The 27,480-nt window shown below is 40.1% G+C and overlaps 1 protein-coding gene across 3 annotated transcripts in view; it reads left to right on the top strand.

The window, feature by feature from the left end:
• The first annotated feature begins 321 nt into the window (after positions 1–321).
• Positions 322–27,480, top strand: part of TEX2 (testis expressed 2) — a 54,641-nt gene continuing 27,482 nt past the window's right edge. Inside the window, exons 1-2 of one of the 3 annotated variants that reach the window (XM_014953056.1) lie at positions 322–465; positions 23,508–25,162. In XM_014953056.1, the coding sequence (XP_014808542.1) occupies positions 23,534–25,162 (1,629 nt within the window). In that variant the 5' untranslated portion in view covers positions 322–465; positions 23,508–23,533. Of the gene's footprint in view, positions 466–7,716; positions 7,856–23,507; positions 25,163–27,480 lie in introns of those variants that run through there. The other 2 variants (XM_014953065.1, XM_014953048.1) reach the window with 2 other exon arrangements.

The following is a 27,480-nucleotide window of genomic DNA, read 5'->3' as shown; positions in this document are numbered from 1 at the left end:
CCCCGCGTGTTTGTTGCAGGAGGGCGGCGAAGCCGATGCCCAGGTTGGAGAGCTGCGCCTGGAGCTGCTCCTGCGCCGCCCGGGAAAGGCACAAACCCCCGCCGGGGGAGGAGGAGGAGGAGGAGGCGGGCCAGGCCTCGGGCGGGCGGGGAGGTGGCTCCCGGGGCGGGCAGGGGCTGATGGCGGCCGTGAGGGGCCGGCGGGCGCTGCTGCCGGTGCCGGCCCGCGGGGAGCCCGGGGGGGTCCTGGGCGCTGCCTCAGGGTGAGCCGTGCCCGGGCCGGGGCGGGCCGGTCAGATGGGGCTGGGTGGGCAGTTTATTTTTACTGTTGGGTAGGGTTCGGTTACTTCCCCCTTCCATCAGCGTGACTGAGATAAAGGTTTGGCTGAGGCAGGGTACGCCGTTTGGCGGGGGCACCGCTGAAGTAGAAGCGATACCGTGAAAACAAGCAGCAGAGGAAACAGCGGTAACGTTTATTCTGGCTGGAACGGGGAGGGGGGAGGAGGAGGAGGATTTCTAATTTCTTCTAGTATCAAAGGAGAGAGTTCTTCCTTCTCCTGAAATTGTTTCCTTCTGTCTTGTCGTAGGTGTCGGCTCTTAAGTTTCTGCTTGTCTTTTAATTCTCCTTATCCTTTGTATTTTGCCTCTCTGTCGCAGTTCAGTGCTTAAATCTGTTTACTGTGTCTCTTCAGCCTGTGCTAAAGTTCCTTCTAAATGTCTATGCTGAACTTCTTGATGATTCCTATCTGTCAGCAAATGTCTTAAGGAACCCCTGTCTGTAATTTAGAGGAGTTAAGTGTACAGCCGAGTTTAATTTAAACTTTTGTATGTAACTTTCATATTGTAACTGTAAGATAAATTAGTGTAGGACTTCAGTGCTGTAAGATTATCTTCTGTTATGCTTTGTCATACTCCTCTGCCTTCACACAACTCCTCTTTTAAGATGATCTTGCCTGCATAACTCGGGGAAAAACAAGGCAGGCTCACAGTCTCAGGGGTATATTTTTTTTTTTCCCAGAAGATGTAGCTCACATTCCTAAACTCTGAATAAAATTCAGGCAGTGTGAGTGAGTACACTGTTTCAATTTTCTCTGAATTGAAAATGTTCTAAATTAGAGGTGAAAGCACTTTGACTTAAGCAAAAGAAAGTAAACTGATGTTTTGATGTTAGAATTGACTTTCAAAGACTCTGACTTTGCGTTCTTTTATGGTAGATGAGAGGTTACCGCTCTGATTGCGTTCTTTTATGGTAGATGAGAGGTTACCACTCTGACTTCAAAGCTGATCCACCAAGCTGCTCTGTTGTGGCTGACACCAAGTAGGTGCTGAGCTTTGAGGGAGTGTTTCTAAGGCAGGGTTGCGTAAGGTGCTCTCTCTCTTGAGCAAAGCAAGGACCAAGAAGGTAATTCTGTGCTCAAAGACTTCTTATACTGGACTCTCCTGGGGTATGATATCCCCTGTGAATTGTACTGGTAAGCCAAGTACTTGTCCCGTGAACTTCGCTTTTGGTCCACGCAAAGAACTTATTTAAATGACCTATATTGCTTTTATTTCAAAAAAGAAAGTCAGTTAATGAAATCCAAAGGGAAAACTTGAGGAAAGACACAGCCCAACAAAGTACATATATTAATTGCATACTTTTTTGCATGAAAACAACACTTAGTAGTTTCAAATATTAATCGCAAGCGCTCAGTTGTTTGTAACTAAAGAACATCTAAGGCAATTGTATGACAAAGTAAAGAATGTGGAGCAGGAAACTTAGGCAGAATGTATAATGCCAGTAATTTCTCCGTTGTGGTAAACAAAATAATGGGAGATTGGGAAATTTATCCAGTAAGTTAAAGGATAATATAACTGAAATAAGTTTAAAATCATGTAGCTAGAGGACTGAAGGTGCATTGTTGTGTTCAAATAGCTTTCTAGTTGATGGATTTGGAGACTGTACTGCTCTAACCTCCTCTTTCTGTGTGAACTCAACCGAGCCCATTAGATTAAATGAGAAGACATTTCTTCTAATGTGTGTGAATGGCCACCAACCTTATATTGTGAGCGTGCGGGTGATGAGACACAGGCATGGCAGTGAACATGTGTGAGGATGTGGTTCGTGTGCTGCTGTTCCCCTCTCCTCTTCTCTGCGTGGTACCAAGGGCTGAGCTGCAGCCAGTTCCAGCCGGTGAGATGAGTCAGTTGTGCTGAGTACGCAGGGTGTAGCTGATACCTGCCCAGGAGCTGGAGAAAAATAGAGCTTGTTTATTTGGATAAATGTTAGGTTTCAAAAGAAATAAGAGGTGGGTAAATAAATTCTGGTCTTAAACAGAGTCTTGGAGCTTGAGAAAGCCCCTCTAATCTCTGGATTTTTATTCTTTTCCATTGGCAAGCTAAAAATTGTGGTGTCATATGTCTACACTAAGTAGTAGTAATGTTAATTCAGTATGTTCTAAAATACTTTTCCTAGAATAAAGGCATCATGTTCTAGAAGCCCTTACTGCTCTAAATGAAATAATCAGATGCCAGTGTATGTTGGAAAATAAGACCGTGATGTAGGCTTAGAGATTAGAGAAATAAAGATAAGAGTTAATACTGCGAGCCTTCATGAGTGTGTACTTAGTATTAGAAAAGATGTAACGTATTCAGAGTAGAAATCAACTCTGGAAATGCATAAGGATGCCACGTGTGCCCAATAAAGGGGATGAACAATGACTTTTCTTACTCTAGGTAATGTAAAGTGGACACTAGAAAGGATGTGTTGTGATTTCAAGGGGGAGGATGGCAGAACAGCGAAATACTGAGAGAACAATACTGTATGTCAGGACTGCTGAAGAATGCAGCACTTAAGGGGCAAATGAGGCAGTTAAGTAAGGCAAGGTTGGCTTTGTGCCTGCTAGATAGTGAGAGACCTCTTCAAAGACAAGTCTTCATACAAAGTTTTCTAAACTTTGATATTCTGTCTCACGTTTATGGCCTGAGGTCTCTGACAACCAAACTGGCAAGAGGTCAGACCAGACTAGCTCCAGAGGTCTCTTCCAACATCAGTTCTGTTGTGATTCCTAACAGCAGTAGAGAGGAGAAATGACAAGTGTAGTGTAACTCCCAGGCTACTTGTAGGGCAACATCTTTGTCAGGTTTTAAAATTCCAGGAAATAAGCAAGTATTTATTGTATTTTAAACTTTTACTTATGTTTATGGAGAAAACATCAACTATTTGCACTGCTATGTGGCATCTTGGAATCCTATTAAGGAAAGCCTTTTCATTTACCGAGGTGCTGATTGGAAAAGATGCTCCCTTTTCTGTAAAACATATTCTTTAAGAGGCAACAGATGACTAAATGAAAGAAACAGTGAGACAATATGAACAGGCAGTGATTTCAGTGCATTAATAATATAATCATTAAGCTTTTTTAAGGCATCCTGACAAAAGAAGGACTTTAAAAGAGAATTTGATGGAGAGCAACTTAGTAGCTTTATTGATTATTAGACTTGGTTCCTGCAGTCTGATTCTCATGTCCACTACTTTTTGAGTGCAGAGAAAACTTTTATTCCACGTGGGTTTTTTTTATTACTATTGTTTTTCAGCTATTTTAACCTCTTCCTGGGTTTTACAAAGTTAAGTTAGTGTGAAGGCTCTCACTGCATAGTCTCTTCTTTCTTGCTCTGTGACAACATCTGCAACTAATGGCTGTAGCTCATAACTTTGTGTAGCTCACCAAAGTTTTGTTAAGTTATGAAAGCACAGTTTGCAGTTTTAAATGAAAATTGCCGCATTCACAATGTGATGTAGTGCAAAAAAAGTCTTCCTATGAAAAAAGTAATACTTGTGTGAAGTAATTCTGTGGATTTACAGAAACCATATTAATTGGCCATTCAAGAGGAATATGTATTCCATAAAAAAAGATTAGGCAGGAATATTTTTTAAATTTATTATCATTTTTTAAAGAGGTCATCTGGAGAACACTTCTGAGACTCAACTGGTGGGAAACAATGCACAAACTCTAGACTGCCAGGCTTCTTGCATCTTGGGATCTTTTAATTGATGTCTCCTCTTGTCTCAGATATGCTATTTCCTGTCTGGATGTTGTTTTTTGAGAAATTGTTGAGATATGTGACATGGAGACGGTTGTCTTAAGTGTTTTCCATTATTGCTTCATGCCTCTATTGCACAGGTCTGCAGGGGAGGCAGCATTTTCAGGAGGCTTACTGGAAAAGGACATGAAATACAGAAATGAGCTTGTATTTGCAAAATCTTTTTCTTATTGCAGACTGGAATGGAAACTGCAAATTTGAAGATATGTGCAATCTGGGAACAATTTTTCTAAATTCACCTGCATAACACAATCATGGACAGCTTGAGGAAAAGCAGTGTTTTGCGTTTAGGGAGAAAAGGCAAAACTGCAAAGAACGATGTTGTCTATCCCTCAGAAATCTCTAGTGTAAGAGCAAGATGTAGGGCCTTCAGAGGCACTATGGTAAATAACGAAAGCTTTAGGATTATCAGTATTCCCCATTCTGTGTTTATTTCTTCAGTGCACTGACGCATATTGTTACGGTATGTGTAAAGCTGTTGTTGATTGTTGATTTTTTTATTATTATTTTTTTAAGAGTCTACTGTTTGTCTCATTATCACATAGGCTTGTGGTAAATGGTTCAGATCTGCAAAGTAAAGATGTTGGTTTTTTACTACAAGTGGTTGAATTCAGCTTCTTTTCTGGATGTGTGGGACAGAATCCTAATTATTGCACCATAAAAATACATGACCCGCTGTTCTTGTCAGACTTGTGAATTACCTGTTCTTGGACAGTTTAACTTGTTTAAAATTTGTGTCAACATGGGAAGCCTAGAAGTTCTAAGGCAAAAAGTTAATAATTATTGATCAAGATCCCATTCCTGCCTAAGGCAACAAAACATGAAGATTACACCTTGACGAGGAACATTTAACTTCAGTCTCTGTGTGCCTGGTCACTCAGGAGGGTTGCGAGGACTGAGATTTAACCACCTGGTGAGTTAGCACTTAACTATTGCCACCTGTAGAAGAACAGGGGGTGAACAGAGTTGCTTGGATTTGGGCCAAGCTTTGCATGGTGTAGGCCTGAAAGTACCTTCTTACTTGGCAAATGAAATGTTAAGCCTTTTAAGGTGGTATTTAGCTTCTTTCACACAAGCCCCTTATGGGAGTGATTTTGCCCTGGAGGTTGCCATGTGCTAACTTAGTTTCATGAGTTTTGGTTGTGCTCACAGAGCAAAATCCCCTCTCCTTGGTAAGCATAGTGACAATATGCCCAATGTGGTGTAAGACTTCCCATCAGAGCAGTCTGTAATGCAGTGTTTGTTCCTGTGCTATCTGCCCTCTCTGTGGTTTCTTGCTGTGGAACAAGGCTGTTAAAGTAATAAATTCTTTTGGATCCTGTAAAAGGTATCCCTTTTACGACCTGATTAACAGATGCATCACCTTTTCCTTTAAAGGAGTCCTCGATCACCAGTATCTTTGGAAAATAAAAACCAAGTGCCTTAAGTTGAAATTGCTTAATGCATCTGAGAGGAATTGCTTCAAAAGGTCCTTTGTTAGCCAAGACCAATCCTGCCCCCATTGGAAGTCCTGGGAGTTGGGAAGCAGAGGAGTAAGTCTGGGCAGCAGAGTAGGTCAGAGTGGCTGAAATATCTGCAGTGTGCAGTAGTCTCTGTAAGATTTGCATGTTTTTTCTTCCTGCTTCACCCCCTGTGAGGAGAGGAGTTATAAGGTGTTGGGTTATTTACCAGTCATCCTTATTCTCTGGGTACTCAGAGCTATTGTCTCTGATGAAGTTGATTATTAATGTCTTTGGAGAGACACAAGAATATAATGGTAGAAGAGGGTATATTCCCTCATCTTGGATGTCTCGCCTTCCTGCTCCTCAAAATTCCTAGCTCTCTGTTTGTTGTCCTTCTCTCCTATTTATTTTAACTCTCTCCTTTCTGAACAGCAAGGTGTGTTATTCTGCTGTGCAAAGTCCAAATCACTGCTTAGCACAGCAGTGAAATTAGTGTTCTAAAAGAAAAGAGGGCTGATGGACAAAGAATAACAGAAGATCAATAAAACATAGTAAACAGTGGTGTTTTCCCATAAAGGCCAGGAGGGTAGCGTAAATGAATTGTTGTATAAACTGAACTTTAATATTAATTACCCAATGTCTCTGTGGTTTATAAACTGTTATGCTCTCTGACCCCGGTGGTGTTGGATGACAGGGCATTGCTGAACAATGTCTCTTAGTGAACGTATTGCATGTCCCAGACTGCTTGTCCTGTCAGTGCAGGATTGTGATACTGAAGTGGTGAGAAGATGGGATGGTCGAGCTTAAAAGAGAATCTCTTAAGAGTATGAAAATGTGTATTCAGGAATTGGGGTGCTCTTCTAAAGGAAGAGTTTGAGTCCTAAAAATTGCTATATTGGGTTTTAGTAGCTTATGAAGAGGACTGGGAGCTGTGAGACTCTAGATCTTACTCTGAACTTCATGTGTTTTGTTTAAATTATACTTCAGTTGTAAAATAGGACTGCAAAAATATAAGCACAAACCAAGCTACTATCCACTTTGATACTGGGAATTTCAAAGCAGATGACAGAGAACTGAAACGTAGATGCAACCTGTCATGATTGCAATGAAGTTCTGACCTGAAATTAAATAGAGAGCTGCAAAAATAATTTCTTTTCACTAGAAGTCAGGATTAAGACGGATGAAATAAAAATGCCTGTTTTAGAAGCCCAGACAGGCTCAAAGAATAAGGCTTCTTTGAGAGAAAGGGAGCTAGTCATGCTCACACACTTGTGATTGTGGTAGCTTGATTAGGAAATATTGCTTAACATGTGATACTAAAAGCAGACAGTGAAAGTTGTGGTCTAGGTTTGGTGATCTGTCTTTTAGCTTATAATTGCAGTATGTTGTGTTACCTTCTCTTCTGAAACTTCCGCGTATTGAGAACCTGCGTGCAGTGGCTCTCCCAGGTTTCCAAGAGCATCCTCTAGTTTAGTTTGGAAACTATAATCTCACAACTGAGTGGGAGAATTCCCATGGCATTCCCAGATCTCCTGCTCCCTGCTTGCCCCTCATCTCCCACCTCTTGTGCACCTCCCTGCCCCAAAGAGGCCGGTGCAAGGTGAAGATTTCGGCTCTGGATGCCTTCCAAGCTGGGTATTTCCATTCTGCTTACTTAATACATATTTTTCATTTCTGTTGCCTAGAGGGGCTTCACTTTCTTTCGTAATGTTCTTGTGTAATGTTTGAGGTTCAACGCATAAATAAATCTATTTTGGTGGTAAACGAAAGTGATCCCTAGGTTCCTTTTCTTGTTTGTAACTGCTGTGAAGTTTGATAAGACTTATCTTTGTAAGACCTTCTCAGTAGCAGTTCTTTTTGTCTAATCACTTTCACACTTCTTCCTTTTCAACTTGACTGGAAGTGTTAAACAAATGAATTGAGAGAAGGGGGAAGGAACTATAGGGGAGATAATTCTAAATGTCAGTTAACTCAAAAATGTGCTGGTTAATAAAGGCTTTGCCAGGTCTTTAATCTAAGCAAATATGTGACAACTTTATAAAAGTATTTTTATGAAAAAAACAATTAACTCAAAAATGTGCTGGTTAATAAAGGCTTTGCCAGGTCTTTAAGCAAATATGTGACAACTTTACAAAAGTATTTTTATGAAAAAAACACCAAAACATTGCTACTATTCTATTTATCTCTTATTATAGTGAATAACAAGAGATGTGGATGGAGAAAGGACCAGCTGTGCATGCAAACTGTCTCCTGTTTTGTAATTCCAGTTAGGATTCCCTTCATGGTAACAGGACAAGTTTTCTAAGATCCCATAACACTGTCTAGAGGTTACAGGTGAGCTGAGGACCATGTCTCACACTTGTAGAAAACTACGAGCTCCTGGAAAGATTAATTTAGAAATGTGTTGTATTTAAGAGCATAAATATCTGGTTGTATGGATCTCCATTTCTTTAGTCCTGCAGCTTTGAGATGTGCATTGGCAATTGTTTTTGAGTATTGAGCAGATTTTATGAACCCTTGCTTTTCTGATGAGTTGGAGACAACTTTTCAGTTTCATTTTTACTGTCCAGATTTAAAAAATTCCAACTAGATATTTATTATTCTTTATTTATCAAGCTAAAACTTACAACAATTAAAATAATAAAAAATACTAAATTTCTGTGCTGTACCATGTTGTTTTAGTACTTTACTTTCTCAGGATATATATTTTTTTTTTAAATCTGCTTCTTGTATCCGGATGCCCCAAGCAGTGTATTTGCCAATGAAAACTGCTGTTAGTTGACCTGCAAATTTCTTCCTAGTCACAAAATGGGTATCTTGTGAACAGTGGCTTTTCAGGCTTCCTCTTCCAGTCCCCCAAGGCAAATAAATGCTGATTTGTGGGATCCATTCAGATCTCACACTATTAAAGGAGGCATTGTCTGTTATGATCACACTTCTGACTCCTCTTTGGAGTTCAGGAGAACTTTTGAGGGGGTGCGGAGGCTCTTCCATGGTTTAACAGAAGGGAGCTTGTCTCGAAGAGGTGAAAAGATTTCCAACCCATGCCTAGATTTCCACTTGTATTGTTTTTTCAGTTTCCTCAAAAGAGCAACCGATCTTGTCTCTAAAGCCTTCATTATATTTAGCATGGCACAGGCAGCTCCTTGGGGATGGGTGCAGTTTCCTCACGCTTCAGTCATCACTGTTTTGTCACCTTATCCTGGAAGACAACTGTAGCTGCCACCCAGGCTTGGCATCTCTGACTTGACCTCTCAGCAATTAAAAGCCTCGCTTAAACAGCCACACCCCTGCTGTATGGGGATGTGTGAGGAAGTGAGTATGTGTGTACTCACTAACTCACTAACACTGGATGTCATTCAGAGCTTGTAGAGCTGCTGGACTCTGAGAAACAAATGTATGGTGGATTTATTAAGTATGTATATAAGAGCATTGCCGTATGCCTGAAATGAGAATTGCCTGCATGATAATGTAATTGAACAAGGCAGGATATGGCTCAAAGACACTTATTTCCCTTTGCCCTTTTGAATCCATCTGGTGGCTTTTGCTGTTCTTTTATCTCCCAGCAAATCAAGACCTTAAAATTGATGACCTAAAATTCATTTCCTTGAAGCTACTTTAATGACACTTCTCTTTCTGTGCCTGTGCATGCTCAAAATGTAACCCACATACAGTGGAGTGCCTCTGTTCTTACCTGTTTTATCAAGTAGTTGAGACTATAGACATTATTTCTGTCTGCAACAGTAGAAACTTTTACAGTGCTCAGAGCATTTGCTGGACAAACATAATGCTGATAATACCTGGGGTTTGAATAGCAAATATCATAGGATGAAAAAGGGGAGGGTTTAGCCCTTTGTTACAGGGAACTAACTGTGAAGAGGAATGACAGTAGAGAGCTTGCATGAATATACTTAAATTTGAAGTAGGACTGGGGTTCTTAAAAATGTATTAAACATTTTTTTTAGCTTGTTTCTTCATACTGTGCTATGAATTCGGCAGGTAACTGGGGTATGTATTGCCACAAGACACCCACCTTCTGACCTTTCCATTTTCAGCCTGTGGGGTTGTCAGATGAAATTCCTGGAGACAATACGTTGATTAACGTTTGCAAAAGTGAGATCCGGGTGCATGTTTTACAGCTCATTATGTAGCCGATCAGAATTTAGTATGTGCATCTCTGAAATAAAGAGGCCTGGGAGAATCATTTCATTTGCAGATGTTGTCCTGTCTTACTAGTCTACCTGAGGTCCTGCTTTCCACTAAGATAAGGACCTATGTCTGTGTCTCCCTCTATAAGAGTGAATTATATAGTACACAAAATAATTGCTTTCTGAACTGACAGAGAAAGAGTTATGGCTGTGCTGCTTTCTGCATTGTTGACCTTCGGAAACTCTTTCACCAGAGGCAGTGAGAACACTTTTCAAGGAATGCTGAAAACTTGAGAAAACTGTTGATTAACTTAAACCCTTTAGAGACATATTTTTTATTTTGTTTGTGGCCTGATTCACGCAGTGAAAGACCACGTTGGGACAGATCCATGCTGCTGGGGAAAAAAAAAAAAAGGTAGAGCACTTTGTGTTCTTTCCAATCTTATTTTGTTTACTTTTTTTTGAGAGTATTCATGTGACAAATTATCTTTCTGGATGCGTTAATGGTGCTCACATTTTGAGAGAGAAAAGCAGAGCAGGAAGGATCCGCTCATATTCTTGTTGCTTAGGGGTGTGAACAAAAGGGCTTTAAGGTGCATAATTACCTCACTTGGTCATCACAGTGTACTGACTCTTTTTTTCTTGTGAGAAATACAGGGCTTTGTATCTACTTTTATGTAAAATGATCCTGTTAATTCAGATTGCTGGCGAAGTTGTTTTTCTTTCATGTATCTACCTGCCGTAGTTTCTTAGCAATTGGGATTAAAAAAATATGTTGTGGGAGGTACTCATCATTTTCTGACTCAGTTGATTTCAGGAAGAGTCAAGCCTGTAAAGCAGCTGTTAAGGTCAGGCAATCTGTAATTCATCTAGCATATGTTGCAATTAAAATGTATTGCAGCTTTTAGAAATAGGAGTTACCTCAATCACTCTTTGGGAAAAAAAAATAAAAGAAAAAACAACAACACAGAAACCACCAGAAAGCTTTAATGCATTAAACTGATCCATTAACTATTGCTCTCTTCTGTGCTTCGTGCAAGAAATGGAAGGGAATGCAAATCAGGCTAGTGGCTTTGATTTTAGTAGCCTGGTTTTGGCAGGGACCTCTTTTAGTCCAGTATCTTGGAGGTTCTCCTGTCCTCATTGCTCTGCACTGCATCCTCCAGTCGGAAGGCTGCAAGGCTGCTGAACTTTTGCATTTTAGTTTCTAGGGTTTTGAGTTGAACATAAATCTGAATGAAATGAGATGCACGTTGCCTTAAGCAGAGAGAGATGCCTGGTATTCGCCAATTCTGAGTTTGACGTTTTGTTTTCCTGCTATTCTTAGGACAAGGTTTCCTCAGAGCTGACTTTACGTTTTGCTAACCTTCTATGGATCCTTCTATGAATAAGACGTTAAAGGAATTTAAAGCAGAGAAGCTGTTATTAGTGGTTTATGATCTCTGCAGGCTTGTTGCTAGAATAAGATGGGTTGTGTGATTCTTCAGCTGCTTTAACTTGGTTCTTAGTCTTTGCTATTGCTGTTTTAAGAAGTTAGTGATTCTGTATGATCTTACTTGTTCAAAGTGCTGTGTGAACACTACTCCGTAGTGAGGTAAGTTAAAGCAAAATTTTTCTCACCCTCCTAATAATGTTGAGACGCAAAATAACATGATTACCGGCTCAGGGCTTTCAGAAAAATCTGAAAATCTAGTCCATAAGCCATTTCCTTCCAAAATCAGATCACAAAGAGCTTTTTTGTTTGTGTCGTGCTGGTTTATGTTTCTTGCCTTTGCAGTTTCCAGGTAGCCTGAAATGCTGGTAATGCTTTTCTCCATTAATTTTTCATGGAATCCAGCGACAGGCAAAGCTACTCAATGACTGGCATAGAGCTATTGGCAAGACTTGCCTCTCTAAGTGTTCGGAACATATATTTTTTTTTAAGAAACCTTGTGGAACAGTCTGGCTTCTGGGTTGAATTACTTTAGAATTACTTCTGTCCCACCACTTCTCAAACTCGATTGCAACTCTGGAAAGACTTACATGTTATGAAGTCCTGTTTATTGACCTTTACCTAAGCTTTTTCTATCCTTTGGACCCTCTAGGGATTGTGCTTGCAAAAACTTTTGAGAAATCCTGTTCTGTTCTATTTGCAATGCATTTTCTGCATTTATTAAGGACGCTTTTTGCTTTCTTTAGGTAGATGAGATGCAAGGAATTTAACAAATGTAACCAACATGCCCTCTAACAGTAGTTCCCTATGTTAATAGCTGTAGCTTGCTATGTATTTTTAGGTACCTTAGGTCAATTAATTTTCATGTGTTAAGTACAACTATACTTCTAGTTAGGTATGGACACGTTTTTATTTGTATTAAATGCAGATGTAGCCCTCCTTCCCATAGACAATTTAAGCTTTCTGAAAGTAGCTTTGCTGTGATTAGTTGTTCTTGTTTTGTTGCCAACTGCCTGGGGATCCAAAAGTTGAAAAAGTACCACCAGAGCTGGAGGATGAGAAAGATCAGAAACCAGATAATCCTCGGATAATGACTGCATTGTGCCTGGGGCGTGCCAAGGTCCCAGGCATGTGAAGTCATCCACATTTCTACAGGGAGTTCTATGTTTCTTGCACTTCTGACAGGGTCTAGAGTGGTTGCAAAGGCAACAGCAATGACCTGGCTGCATTGGAAGAGCTGGAGATAATGTGCTTGCTTCTGGCTGAAGTTACCTTGGTAAAATAACCCAACAGATGTCAGTGTATGTGGGTAACCTTCTGTAGGCAACAACACAGACATTTTCTTTTAGCGGAGACATTGACCCATCCATTCCCAACACACGTGCAAAGACACATTCACAGGTGTGTGGCAATGCAGGGTGGCAAAGAGTCCTGCTGACACTTGTGACCGTGAAGTTGTGAGGGCTTTGCTGGTAGAGAATAGGGATCATTCAATGTGTGCAGTATTGCAAAGATCCTATTCCTTTTTTTTTTTTTATAATGATCTTTCATAACTACATTTTACTTGGGGCCCTAGTTTGAGTTATTAAGTGGTGCTGCTCATTTGTGTGTCTGTGTTTAGCTTCATGTAGACAAGCATATTTATTTTTAATATCTTTTCTGCTGTTCTCATGTGAAGGTGTTTTGATGGTTGTTTTCACCTTGCAGTTGCTCTGAATATTGACTGAATTTTTTTGTTAGTGAAATGAATGTAAATGTAAAAAAAGTCCCTGAACACTCACATGGTACCTGTAGGCAGTTTTACCTATTGATGTGCATTGGAATTGTTGGGAAAAATAAGCCTGTAATAGAATTCTACTAAGTCCTTTTTAATTTAGGATTCAAGGCAGCTTGTTTTACTTCATTTTGGAAACATGCTTTTCTATAAGTCACTCAGTCAAAATTTCCCCTAAAGATTTTATAGTGACCTTTAATTTAATCGGTGATGCGGACAGCATTTTCAACTGTGGACTAATCTGCAGAGGTTTTAGATAATCTTTCAGCAGATTAATGAGGAGTTGATTTTTTTTCTTTCTTTCCACCGAGAGAAGAGGGAGTTACAATGTTGCATAGTTTTATTTTCTACCTTACCATTTACCGTCTCGATAGGATGTAATTTTATGTGTAAGCTTTTGATGGTTTGTAATAATAAAACATTTTCTGTCAAGTTGCAGAACTTCTGCAGCACCAACAAATTCTGATTTAGTCTCTCCTCCTGTTTAAAAGAGAACAAACCCAGCAGTTTTATATTTATTGCTTAGGATTGCTAACAGGCCAGTGGTTTTTTTCACTCCCCTTTGGCTTGTCAGGGTGACTCTGAAGAGGATGCTTCAGGCAGGTAGTACAGCGTTATTAGAAAAGCAGAAAAAGCTGGCTTTAGACTGTGACAAAAGTTTGCCCCTTTCTCTGTGAGTATGCTCTGGTTTTAATGCGTTTATTTCTAAATCCCTTACTGCAGGAGTTTCAGATCTAGGTCTGTAAACCTTTGTTTTTCTGGGGCATTTATCTTCTCACTCATGACCAAATTAGGTCATTTGGCTAATTTTGATGCCAGCAACTAGTTAACGGGAAAAATAAGTATTTGAATGTACTTCTTAAAGACAGCAGTATATGATATAGGAAATGACAAAATCTCCAAAATCTGGGCCGGGGTGTATGTGTGTGTGGTTGGTTGTGGTTGTGTTATTATTTTGTTTTGTTCTCTTGTGGGAATTAGGGAACTAGTAAAAGGTCCCTTTGAACTGTTCAATGCTGAGTGCTTTGGAAGGAAAAGATGCTACTTGTTGCTTGCAATTATGAATGATAAAGAAACAAGAATAAAGTCTTCATAGGAGGAGAATGCATGAATGGAGAAAGTATAATGTGGAGGAGTTTTCGTTTGTTCTCATTGTGCCAACTGGGAGTAAACCTCCTTTAATGAAATTACACTCTGGGGCAGTTTGTGTCTACTGCAAAGAGCAGAGGAACACAACATTGAAAGTGTGTGAGCAATCTGGAAAAAAAATAATAGGTTATGAGTTGGCTATATGGTAAAAGTGACTTCTTGTTATTACAACAGCTCCTTTCACAGTGCTTTACTAACATGTGTAATAGAGTGTTGAGGAGCTTCCCCAGTGGTATTGCCATTGGTTGGGGAGCAAACATTAGTAGAGGTTGTGTTGAAATTGAACTCTTGAAGAGCTGCACATGAAGAACCAGTTTCTGGGCTCAACTTGCAGCTAACGTTACCGATACTCACTCCATACCTTTTCTGGCATTGCCTTTGAAATTCAGAGAAGCAGTTCTGTTGCAAAATAAAATTTGACCTATAGCGATTGACAAGTGCTACGCTGGTAGGATGGGAAAGTGGGAGCCTCTCTCGGCGTGTCATCAGGTCGGTTGAACTGCAGAAGTCCTTCCTGCCTCAGCGTTGACAGGCTTCAGCTCCCAGCTCTGCCAGCTTGGAAGCAATGTGCTAACTCTCTGCTTTGCCAGCTAGGTTTCTGTCTCACACTCTAGCAGATCTACTGCTGCCCTGTTCTTAATCGAGTGAGGATGCGTCTTGCTTTGGTGGAGTCGAGTCCTTCTGGGACCGTGCCATCCTTCTGAAGTCCAGCGGAGCACAGGCATCCTTCTGTGAACGTGGCCTTCGGTTAAGGGCCAGAAGGACAAGGAGCCTGTCCTGCAACTGTGATTTGCTCTCTTTGCAGAAAGCTGCTAGTGTTTCTGTGTTTCTGTATGGTCTTGATTTTAAAAGAATAAATGTCACAATATGTAGCAAAATAAAGTGACTCTTCACTACCCACTGCTTACTCTTCTTCTGTGAGTTACTGTGTATTTGGTTTCAAGCTTTGATGTAACTTCTTTTCTTCTGTTAGGGTAAGTGCTTAATTTCTTATAAATATCACTTTAGTCTTAGGAAAAGCATTAAATAGGAAAAAGTTAATTTTTTCTGAGTTTCTGGGCAACATTTGACTACTTACCTTAGTATTTGTCAAAATGAAACTGTAGGGCAGCTTTATGAAGTTTTTGATGTGATATGTCACTGATGGAGAATAGGAAAAAATAATTAATCTTTTATCGGTGAAGGCAGAGAAACTAATAGGGTAGCTGACCTTTCTTAGGTCTTTGGGGAAAATGTTAATGTAGAATAGACTTGCTTAGCTAACATTAAACAATTTTTTATTTGATTATTTTTGAAGCATTGTAAATACAAGCTTGTATTAAGGGCCTTATTACCAGTGCCTGTCTTCAAAAATAATTCCAGTAATTTTGAAGATTCCTTATTTGCCATTGCAATTTTACTTGATCTTTCTGTCCCAGACTTCAGTAAACACCTGCTCTTATTTCTCTCTTTGGGTTTATAGTTTTCATTAAAAGTATCATCTTATTGACAATACTTTAAAATCTTCCTTAGGATCTTTCATTTAAGTATCCCTAAGTGTACTTAAATGTAGGTTATTTTACTTGGATTTTTCTTACCTTAAAGGCATTTGCATAAAAATATAATCTTTTTTTTTTTTTGAACGAGGCTCACAGAACTCCTGATGGAGGTATTTTAGCTGTTAACCAGCTTAGTTGTGGTAACCTGGTTGACCTCTGTCAGAGGTACGTGCTGTGGAAGGTGTATGTGTGTATACTATAGTACATAGTGAGTGGCATGAGCTATTTTGGCTGGAATCCTAGATTTGACTTCAGTTGAACACATTCTTTTTGTAGTACTTGATACTGATATAAAATTTTTCATTTCTGCTTAGATTTGAAATGTGTTTTATTGGATTTTTGTTCCTCTTTCCCCCGCCCCGTATCTGAAATCTGGTTGTCTGAGCTTGAAAGGTGAAGCAAAACTTCCTTCTTATCCTGTTGGAAAGTGAGCTGTAAGGTATTACCTTTAGGCTGGGTAACTGGAGCCCTGACACAAAGATTTCACAGGGTGATTGTGTGATGGTAATTACCGGTCCTTTCTGTGTAGTTCATTTAAAAGTAATGACTAGTGGATGTCAAAGGAATAATAGGTGTTAACCATGGAATACATTAACTTGTGAAGATGCCAGGGGAATTTAATTTGTCATAATAAGAAATTTGCATGGGGATAGGAAAGGATGTTGAAGTTTGGTTTTTTTGTACCCTCTTTTGTATGGTGTAAATCTGCTGAATGAGATGAAATTTACATGACAGATAATGTCCCAGTAGCTGCCATCTCTGCTTCAGTGAGATCATTCTGGGCTAAATACGGGGGAATTGGCTTTCTAGGCCACCACTGGGGGAAAGCGGTAACAGATTATTGGAGATGTAAACTTCTGATGATTTAAAACATTGCTTAAATAAGACTGTAACTGATAAGGATAATATTGTGCTTTGTTTTGAAGGGCCTGAAATGAAGACTTCTAGCTTTTAACAGAAGGAATTTTGTCTGATGCTGATAGCTCTGTTATTTATTTTAAATAATTATAAAGAATAGCAATGGTCCTCCCATAACCCTTGGTGTTAGAAGGAAGATACTGGCTAAGTCTCTAGTGAGTCAACTGAAAACTATAATTTCAGAGAGCAAGTATGAATTTCGCATCGGCTTGTGCAGATATTCCCAAACTGGGGAAGATTTAGCGTGCTTCTATCCTCATTTGGGAACAGTGGCTTAATGCACTAAGGTGGTTCTATCTATGTTAATGTAAGATCTTCTGTAGCTCTTCTGTTATACCACATAGATGTTGTAAAGATAGGCTTAAATAAATACACTACTACTTCTACCAAATGGAGGATAGATTTGAAGTATGAATCATATATCTGTCTTCAGTCTGACACTTGGAAATGACGATCGAGTAACTCAAAATAATAATAAGTCCCATTAGTCCTAAAGAAGCACTATTTCCCCCAGTCTCGGTGATGGCAATTTGCCAAAGCAGGGGGTGCCTGTTGGAACTGGTGGCACAGAAGAATTATTGGGAAAGCAGGGACGTGACCAGTCTGAAACATCTTTGCCTTTGAACAGCGATGGCAATCTGCATGAAGTCAAATTGTGGCATTATCAATAATCAAATTAGTGGCTTCCTGAATAGTATTTAGGGCTTGTTCTTCTGACCCAACTGACAGATACAGGGGAAAGTATTACAATGCTTTTTAATAATCTGTAAGACTTTTTCTCACTTAGCAGGAATGGAATTTCTGTTCTGTGGAAAACAGTCTGTGTTTATTAGCAACAAGAAGGGAAAATACCCTGACAAGTTTTGAACCTTGCTGCAGATTTTTATGAAAGCATTGTACTAAATACAGCATACCCTTTCCCCCTGGTGTAGATGTTGCATTAAGTAATAGCAATGTGATTGGAATGGTTGGCTGTTGCAATATATATGAATTGAGTTACCCAATCAGTCCTGTTTCTCCAACTGCATGATTACAAAAAATATTGAATTGCTCTACTGGGTATCCCTTACTTTTAATTAGTAAATCTGGCTAAATTGAACTGGGTATGGGTGAATAAAATAAGTGTGGTATATGCAACTTTGACCTGTTCTTTTAACTTAGTTCCCGGTTTGCTGCTTTGTGGATTGGTTGAATCACTTTCTAAATTGTTAGTGTGAAAATAATTGCTTTGCTTTATAGATAAAGTTGATAGTAGAATTGTCTAAGGCAGGCACTATGTATTTTCTCAGTGCTGTGAAGTAGGTGGTTTCTGAGGCTGAGTAGAAGGAGTGGGGGGCATGTTTGTCTGCTGCAGGGACAAGAAGGAGGGTTTGCCAAGTCTGGAGGGGTCTGTATACACTGTTGGGGAGGAGATGGATTGCTTGGGTGCCTGGAGTGTCTAGAAACACTCCCAATTAGTCATTCCTGGTGTAGGTAAGAGCACGTGTCGCTGTAGTGGCACTTACAAAAGGTGTTGTGCCCGAGCTTGACCCAGCGCTGCCCAACAGCTGGTCTCTCCCTGGGTGTCCCTGTTCATCAGCTGGTACATCACGGTGTGGTGGAGACGTGTTGTCACCTGGGTAAAACACATCCTCAGCTCCCATGCAGTGCCACCTTGTAGCTCGGTAGGAAAGGAGGCATGTTTTCTCTTCCCAGGCAGTGTGCAGTGTTGGCCTGGCTTGCTCTTTCCTGTTGTTGTTGTTGCACTTTTTAAAGTGCACTTTTTAAAGCAATACCTGTGGGTAAGGATTATAAACTGCTGTTTTGTGGGCGATGGGGGTGCAGTGCTTTAACAGAAGAAGGGGAAGTGGCAGACTTAGTTGGCAAAAGCATCCAAAGTCAAACCTTTGGGGGAAAGGAGTTCTTTTCCGAGCAGCCTCCTTCCCTTCCAGGTTTGTTTGAACCATTTGAAGCCTGAGGATGTAAGATCGTGGCTCAGGCCACAATAAATAGAGCTTCAAAATCAACAACACAAAAACCTAGAGGCATCCAGGGAAGATGGGGGACAGTGTGGCTTTCAAAAGAAGGATCAATAAAACATGTCTCTGCAGGTATTGATGTAATCTGCAAACGGTTAAGTGTGGCTTTCAAAAGAAGGATCAATAAAAACATGTCTCTGCAGGTGTTGATGTAATCTGCAACCAGTTGTTGCTCTTTCCTGTTGTTGTTGTTGCACTTTTTAAAGTGCACTTTTTAAAGCAATACCTGTGGGTAAGGATTATAAACTGCTGTTTTGTGGGCGATGGGGGTGCAGTGCTTTAACAGAAGAAGGGGAAGTGGCAGACTTAGTTGGCAAAAGCATCCAAAGTCAAACCTTTGGGGGAAAGGAGTTCTTTTCCGAGCAGCCTCCTTCCCTTCCAGGTTTGTTTGAACCATTTGAAGCCTGAGGATGTAAGATCGTGGCTCAGGCCACAATAAATAGAGCTTCAAAATCAACAACACAAAAACCTAGAGGCATCCAGGGAAGATGGGGGACAGTGTGGCTTTCAAAAGAAGGATCAATAAAACATGTCTCTGCAGGTATTGATGTAATCTGCAAACGGTTAGTTTGGAATTGTGCTCCTTCAAACGGGGAGGCCGGGAACACCGGGTCTTCCAACAGGTGGGAGAGGAGACGAGGAGTAGGAAAATAGGAAGCAATGAGGGAGGAAAGCATAGCTGGAAAGCTGTAAGAAATGGATCTGTTAGAATGATTTAAGGGGTAAAAACATGTGGTTCAAGAACCTGATGAAGTATCTTTGTGGTCCAAACGGAACATGTAGTGGAAGAGCTGTCAGTAGTGGTAGCAGTGGAAGAAGTCAGGGATGTTGGTGTTGTATTTGCTGTGGAAAAGCTTCTCAACATCTATTTTGAAAAAAAAAAAAAAGAGAAAAGCTGAAATGCTTCACAGTAAAAAAGTGAAATTGTGCTCAGGAATGTATTGGAAACATGGGCCTGCCCTGAGCAGGGGAAAATCTCCCCTCTCTGGTGTTTGTGCAGGAGGAATGACTCGCAGTGGGATATCTGGTGTGTTGAGAGGGGTCAGAGCGGCCAAAAGCTTGGAATAACGTAGAGAGAGCGCTACTATTGCCATCAGAATTGGTATTCAGAATGCCTGTAATGAAATATCTGCTGTTGACCTAAGCTTATGTGCTCTCTTAAGTAAATAACATTACAGCATTTCTTCTGTATGGTACGCTGGTTTTTTTTTTTTTTTAATGTAACAATTGTTTGGAAATTTAATACAAGACACAGCGTTGAACAGCTGTGCTTGGGAAAACCATGGAAAAACTGTAGCAAAACTGGCCTATTAAGAGGGTTGATTAGAAAGTGCCCGCAAGATAAAGGAAAGCTAAAAATGTTTATTTGCCCAAATAGAAATGCTTGGTTCTGGCAACCAGTCCCCCCAGCTGAGATATTGCTTGGGCCAGATGTTGAGGGCATTGGATACTACAGAGTTATCTTGTAGGTCGTGGGCTGAGGATGCCAAAGTGCAAGCAGTTGGACTGCGTTGATGTTCTACTGCTGCCCCGTTGATAGTGCTGATTTAAGAATGTGCTTTTATAAGACATAATTCATGGTATAGTAACATGTTTAAGGGTAGGCAAATATTGGCTAATCAAGAATTTCCTTCCTTTCTGTGTGAACTAGTTAATCGTGCTGTAAAAAAAAGTCCTGCTTGTTCAGTATGCAGTAAAATCTTTTATCAGTACATTTGGTGTGTGCAAGTAAACTTCATCTGTTTCAGGTAATTAGCACTGCATTAGCACAACATGGCAACTGGTGTTTAAACACAAGGTAATTAACTGTACAGTGTAAACATAGTGTGCTAAAGAGCTAACCAAACCCATGAATTCCCAGCTGATCGAAGATAACACACGAGAAATGTTATTTGGGGCTGAGGGGAGTAGTTAATATTTTTCTGCTGTGTTGTTAAATTATTGATGCACGGTTGGTGCCGAATGGGGAGAAGAGAGAGGGTCAGATGTTTCAAGCTGATGCTAACAGACTGTGTGCAAGTGCAGCTCTTGGGTGTGGGATTTTTGTTGTGTGGTTTTTGGTTGGGTTTTTTTCCCTTTGTATAGTGTTGTAATAGCTTAATGTCCTGGAAGATGTGTAGGGGATTTTTATACTTTCAAATTTTGGTTTGCTAGTCTTGCAATTTCACAACTGGCACAAAATGTGAGAGATGTGTGATAGCTGGTGGTCCAGCACTAGGGAAATAGAAATAGGGTTGGATGCATATTTTGTCTGGTAGGAGATTGTTCCCTCTTCAAAAGCAATTTGGGTGCATTTATCTAAAAAAAAAATTGAGAAATTTGCAGTTTGAACTACATGAAGTGGAACTGTATCCGTGGGAAGCATGGATTCTGTGTACTGGTGCTTCTCAAGTGTGCTAATCCAACAGGGGCATGAAAGACCAAGTTTCTTACCAACTCTAACGCTCAACAAGTTGTATATACTTATGACTGATAAGTGCGTATCTAAACTTTGGAATATCTGAGAGTTCTTACTACTGGGGTAAATAACTAGTTGACCCACCGATATGGCAGGAAAGTTAACAATCTGCTGAGTCCTAAGTGGGCTGGAGGTACACATCTATCACTGAAAGTAGGTTCTCCATTTAACACTGCTACTTTGATTTGTCGGATGGATTTTGGGGAGGCCAGAAGAAAACAGTTCAGTGATAAAAGCTGAAGCCAGAACCCGATCATGAGGCAGAATTTGTTCTCTTAAGCAGTTTGTCTGAAAAATGGTTAGGTGTCGAGTGAAAGCATGACTAGGGTTGAAAGCTGCTTTTGGTTCTTTGGACCCAAAATGGCTTCATGATGTACGCAGTAGAACTGGGACTGAAAATTGAAATTAAAATTTCTGGAAGCTTTGAATGAAGCAGGATAGAGTCCAGCTCCTTCTGTACAACCTGATTGGGCAGGCTGCAAATGCTAGAAGAAGCAAGGAATAAACCAGTCAACAATTTAGGAGCCGTAAAATGGACAACTATAGTGAGTAGAAAGTTGTGGACAGATACTAATTTCTGTTCCAACATTACTGGATAAGCAGGATAGCAAAGATCTGCTATTTTAAAAAGTTTAACCCAGCTCACTTTACTGACAGGTTAAAAAATGTTTACGTGAACAGCCCCATTAGTGAAGTATAAAGGGCTACAGCCTTTAGCAGGAAGATGATGGCGACCAGGTGGCACCAGCTTGGTGGATGATACAATCTGATATCACAACTGTGAAGTGCACATTTCTTCACCACCCCATAATCATTCTTCTGAACGGCTCTTTAAACGTCAGCAAAGGCCTCTCATTAATTCAGCTTGACAGTTTGATTACAGCATTTTAACAGCTTCTGAAAAATAATTCAGTTACTGAAGTGGTAAACTTGCTGCCTTGACAATGAAGATAAAGTGCTGCCTCACAGCCGGAAGGACAGACCTAATCTTGTAATTCCTGATCCATCTTTGTGTCTTGGTTTAAATGTGTGATATTTCCCCTCCATGTAAAGATATGCTAAGTTTGCTTTCATGGGTCAATACAACGCATGAGGTGATGTGTAGATAAAACTGGTGTAACGGGCAGGTGTGTTAGTGTGTCTGTTACATGAGCAGCCAATATGCACGGATCTGATGAGAGATCAGTATTTTCAAAAAGTACTATTGCTATATCAGTGAGAAGAACAGTTGCCTCCTCAAAAAGTACTATTGCTATATCAGTGAGAACAGTTGCCTCTACTGAAGTGTCCTTACACATTCTTACAGCAAAACTGCTAGCAGTTATAAATTATTTGGGTATATACGTTATCTGAGGTGGATCTTGAACATGCTGTATCTGCAGAAGTCTGACTCCTGTCTTTTTGACAACAGGTAGTTTGATACTATCCGTTACTGAAATGTTTGAAACAACTTCATCTTGCTGTGGGATTCTGCTAAAACACATTTGTAAAGGGTGTCTAGTCCTGGAATTCAGGAGGGTAACCTTTAAATTTAAGTTCTGTCCATTTATGTTTTGTTTTGCCTGCAATTATTGGAGTATTGTCTATCCTGATCATTTGTCCATAGCTTGCAAAACGTGGAAGGACAAAGATTACATAGAATTGTTTAGACTGGAAAAGACCCTTAAGAGTCCAACCGTAAACCATGGTAACACACATGATAAAATACAATTTAAATCTCTACTTCCTCTAGACCAGTTCAAACAGGCATACAAGAGAGAAGGTGCTGTCCCACATATGAAGACATTTACATATTTCTGACCCTGCTTTGAGTTTCAAATTTACTTTATTTGAAAGAAATAGAAACCATTAGTTATTATACGTAGAAGGAATTGAGAGTTAGGAGTGAAGAATTTCAATGTGCTGGGGTGGGATGGGGCTTCTGGAACTCAGAAGTGCATCTAGTGAGGAAAATAGGAAGGTGGTGCATCAGAGATGAACTATCATTTCAGAACACTTGAAGGTAATTTTAACAGCTCAGCACTTCTTAATATTGTCATTTTGTGCTATGTAGAAGTATATTAACGAGCAAACAGTAACCTAGATCTGTAATTTTGAGCGTAAGTATCTTCTGCTTGTTTTTTCTTGTGTGAGTAGAAACCTAAAATTGTGTCAGAATCTTCCTTCAAGATCATCTAAGAGGATGTGGTAATGCTCTCCATGCCTATCCACAATTGCCAACTGTCCTAAAGCATGTTTTTCTCCTTGTCTGTTCTTGCATTTAATGATACTAAGAATGAGGTGGTTAAGTAGATGTGAAAGGGGTATTAATTAAAAAATGGTATGTTTTATGCTGTGAAATAAATCTACAGTCAATTTCTTTAGTAACAGTCTGTAATTTGAGTAGATAGCTTTAAATCAAGTGAGATGAGGAGCATCCAGAGTGCTTTAATTTCCAACTGACTGACCTGTTGCGTATTACTGGTCTCTTGTGTTTGGCTTAATGCTTGAAAATAAGGGTGTTTGACTGGGGAAAGAATGCATTTAACATAGTATTACGTTTTCTTCACAGACTCTGACACATCTCTGGGACCTGCAATGACAAGTCAGAACAGTAGCCATGCAGAGAAAACTGGTGAAATGTCCTCAAAGCAGTCAGCACCAAAAGTGCAGGTCCAACGATCTGTCTCCCGAGAAACCATCACTATTCATTTCTCTGCATTTGGGAAGGAGGAAGAAGAGGAGGAAGAGGAGTTTAAGGAATTTCTTGATGAGGAACTAGATGACCAAAGCATTGTAACAGCACTTGAAGCCAAGGAAGACCTCTGCTTTGAGCATACTGGCCATGATTTTTCTGGTCCGGCTACCTCGCTTAACATGGCCAACTCTGCATCACTACTGTCCTCATCGCCTGCAGTTCTGCCAACTGCAGAGACTGTAAAGCTGTTGGATCCTCCTTCCGCATCCCAAATATTCAGTGCAGTGCCACTAGTCCTGTCTCCATCATCACACTCATGCCATACAGTTAGCTTATCAGATGCACCACCACCAGTGGAACAGAAATCCAGCCTGTCGTCTTCCCCATCCTCATCCCCTTCCAGGTCAGTTGTCTGCTCTAGTGGATCATCCACAGTTTCTAGTTCAAAGCCTTTTAAGGGTTTAGTCAAGTCCCTTTCAACAGATGTGGAACCAAAAGAACCCACCCCTCCGATGCGACATAGACAGTTAATGAAAACCTTAGTGAAATCTCTGTCTACAGATACTTCTAAACAAGAATCTGAAGCTGTGTCTTACAGACCACCCGACTCGAAACTGAACTTGCATCTGTTCAAACAGTTCACTCAACCTCGAGCTACAGGTGGTGATTCTAAAACTGCCCCCTCATCTCCATTAACATCTCCCTCTGACACTCGTTCCTTTTTTAAAGTACCTGAAATGGAGGCTAAAATTGAAGATACTAAAAGACGCCTTTCTGAAGTAATCTATGAGCCTTTTCAGCTGCTCAGTAAAATAATGGGTGATGAAAGTAGTAGCCACAGGCCCAAAGCCTTATCTTCAAGTGCTTCAGAACTCTCAAACCTTTCCAGTTTGAATGGCCATTTGGAAAGCAATAACAACTACAGCATTAAGGAAGAAGAATGTGACTCTGAAGGGGACTTCTATGGAAGTGACTCTAACCTGAATAAGAACGATCAGTCAAAGGTGGCTGAGGAACATGCAAAAGAGGCAGAGACCAAAAGCTCTCAGTCTGCAAGCACAAAGGACGTGAGTTCGAAAACTTCACTCGTACTTGAAAAATGTTCGTTGTCTGCACTGGCAAGCAGAGAGGATGAGGAGTTTTGTGAATTGTATTCTGAAGACTTTTCCTTGCTAGATGATGAAAGCAAAACTGATAAACCTACCGAAACTTTACTCGATCCTGAGACGACTGAGGAAAATGGTACTATGCTTGGTAGTGAAGATGAAAATAATCTGTATGTGCAACAGCCTGAAATACCAGTGAAAACTTTATACTTCTTAACACTGTTAGTCTATGCTTACTTTATTACCCCTCTCCCTGGCTACTTAAGTGGACTCTTATTTGGAATGGCCCTTGGATTTATGATAGCTGTCTGTGTGATTTGGCTTCTTACTCCACGTACTCGTGAATATCTCACATGGCATAAAAGTATGAAAAAGCAATGGAATACAGGAGCTCTAGACATCAAAGAACCTGAAATACTGAAGGTGAGGTCATGGTGTTTTGTGTGTGTGTGTTTGTGTGCGTTATTTTGGGTAGGAGTAGTAAACTAGATTTGTTGTGAAGGCGTAAACAAGCTGTATTGTACCCATTTGTAAATAGAATATTGTTTTAGGGTCAGGAGGCTTTGAGAGGGGCATAAATGGTTTAGTATCCAAGAATGTGTAGGACTTCTGTGTCCTTACGGATTAATAGAAAACCAGAATTGCTTCAAAAGTAAAAGGGCAAGTGGTTTTGCTGATGGATTTGAAATGATCCAGCTGAACTACTGAGAGCAAGTAGTGTCAGAGTTTAGCGTGTAAAATAACATTTGTGCTTGAAGCTGCATTTTGTGAGATGTATTTTGTTTCTGGGGTATTTTGCTGTCGAGGCAGTAATTTGTCTGTCTTGTCTGTTCAGTCTAAGCAGACTCAAAAGCGTTGTGTTCTAGTAAAGAACAGAGAGCATATGGATTCTCCTCAAACACAAGCTAATTAGAACGGGAAGAGGAATGAGTGATGAAAGCGACGTACTCATGGGTTATGATGTCTGAGGTTCTGTGTGCTGATAGCTTGAATATTGTACTGTATACTGTGAATTACAGTTCAGTAAAACATGTGTCTGAGAGCTGTGTTTTAAATCAGGCTCTTAGAAAATTTATCCTTCCTCCTATTTGCCCTTCCCCATCTCCACTCCGGGTTTACAACTGCAAATGGCCATTACTTCATACATCTGGCAGGTTGTTGTCTGTCTACCAACCACTCAGTTACTTTAGTGGCTTTGTGCTGCTCTTCATCCCTGTTTTGCCTCTCCAAATCTCCGTCTCTGATGAATTAAAAGAATATTTCCTGAATTGCCGAATTCAGAACAATAAAGCATCTACTCGTTTCTGATATGCCACGGAAGAATAATAGTGGTGCAACCTTTATTTGGTATCACTTGCTTATCAGAGTATTTGTGAATGCTTTCTTGTATTTCTGTAAATATTATATCCATCCTGAGCTTTCTGAAGGTGCATCTCTAGTTGTGTAACAACACAAAGGTTGCATGAATTTAAGACGGTACTGGTTACGTGCTGCAGCATCTATTGTGTATCGATCGCTAACCCCGTGTATCTGTGGGTAACTCAAAAGTTAGAAAAAAGGGATGTAAAAGCCAACTTCTGCTGAATACAGGCAGCAATTGTATGCCCAGCCCTAATACTATCTTGATTTTCCTTTTTATTTATTTATTTTTTTTTTATTTCCCTTGAATGGTATGAGTTGTGGTCTCTATTTGCTGTTGTGAATGCAGACTGAGCACTCCTGCCTGCCCAGCTGAGTTACCCACAGCTTACAAGTACAAATCTTGACAAGCTTTCAGTTCTGTCCTTGTTAATTGGGAGCTGAGACCCCACATATGTGTTTGCCTTGATACTTGAAAGCTGGTAAAGATCCTGATATTCTTTGTTGGCTGGTGTTAAAGCGGGCTCTTTGAGATGTTAGCTGTTATTCAGGAACCTTTAAACTAGATTTTGGTGCTTTTATCCAGGAGATACGTTTTATGAGACTGGCTGTAGGCAAGAAATGAACTGTGCAGAGAAGTCTGTATGAATGTAGATTAATGTTTTGTATGACTTGGTAAGTATTTCTTGTGCTCATTAACACACAAAGTAATTGTCCTTAATATGTAAAACCCTGTAAGAGGGCTTTTTAATGTTTCAGGAATTTGAAAACCAGTTCAGTGCCCATATTGTAGCGCAGCATAACGCAGTATGATTTAGCAGATTGCAAATTATTATTCCCACCTCATACAACAGTTTTCTGTTTGTCTCTGTCAAAATGATTGCTGGACAGTTTAGATCCTCAGAAAAATGAGACTTAATCTGTAACAAAATTCACATTAATGTAGGAAAATCAAACTTGATGCTTTTGCATAAAGATGCTCTCTTCAGGACTTGTTGGTCTTTTATTCTGGCCTGAACTGCTTTCGTGCCATTATGATAAATATTGTGAGTAAGATCTCTTTATGGAGCTCTAGGATTTGGGGTTCTGCCAAACCGCTGTCAGGCTATTTTTATACAAGTGCGTGTGCATTCTCCTCCATGGGAATATTGTTTGAGAAGTTCATATTTCCCTGGTTTAAACAATTTGTAGCAAATTCCCCTCAGCGATCGCAAAAATACCTGAACATTAATATAATTTCCCCCACAACTGTTTATTTGCAGTGTGAAAGAATTTTGTGCTGGTTAGTGTGTGCGTCAGTAGATTTGAATCAAACTACTGTTTTTCAATTTCTGTTATTTTTACACTTGCTTATTCCACTCAAGTCTTTGGTATTGGAGGGA

This window comes from Calidris pugnax, unplaced genomic scaffold (assembly GCF_001431845.1).
Source record: "Calidris pugnax isolate Ruff unplaced genomic scaffold, ASM143184v1 scaffold9, whole genome shotgun sequence".
NCBI classification, from domain to species: domain Eukaryota; kingdom Metazoa; phylum Chordata; class Aves; order Charadriiformes; family Scolopacidae; genus Calidris; species Calidris pugnax.
This window is presented reverse-complemented; position numbering and strand designations above follow the sequence as displayed.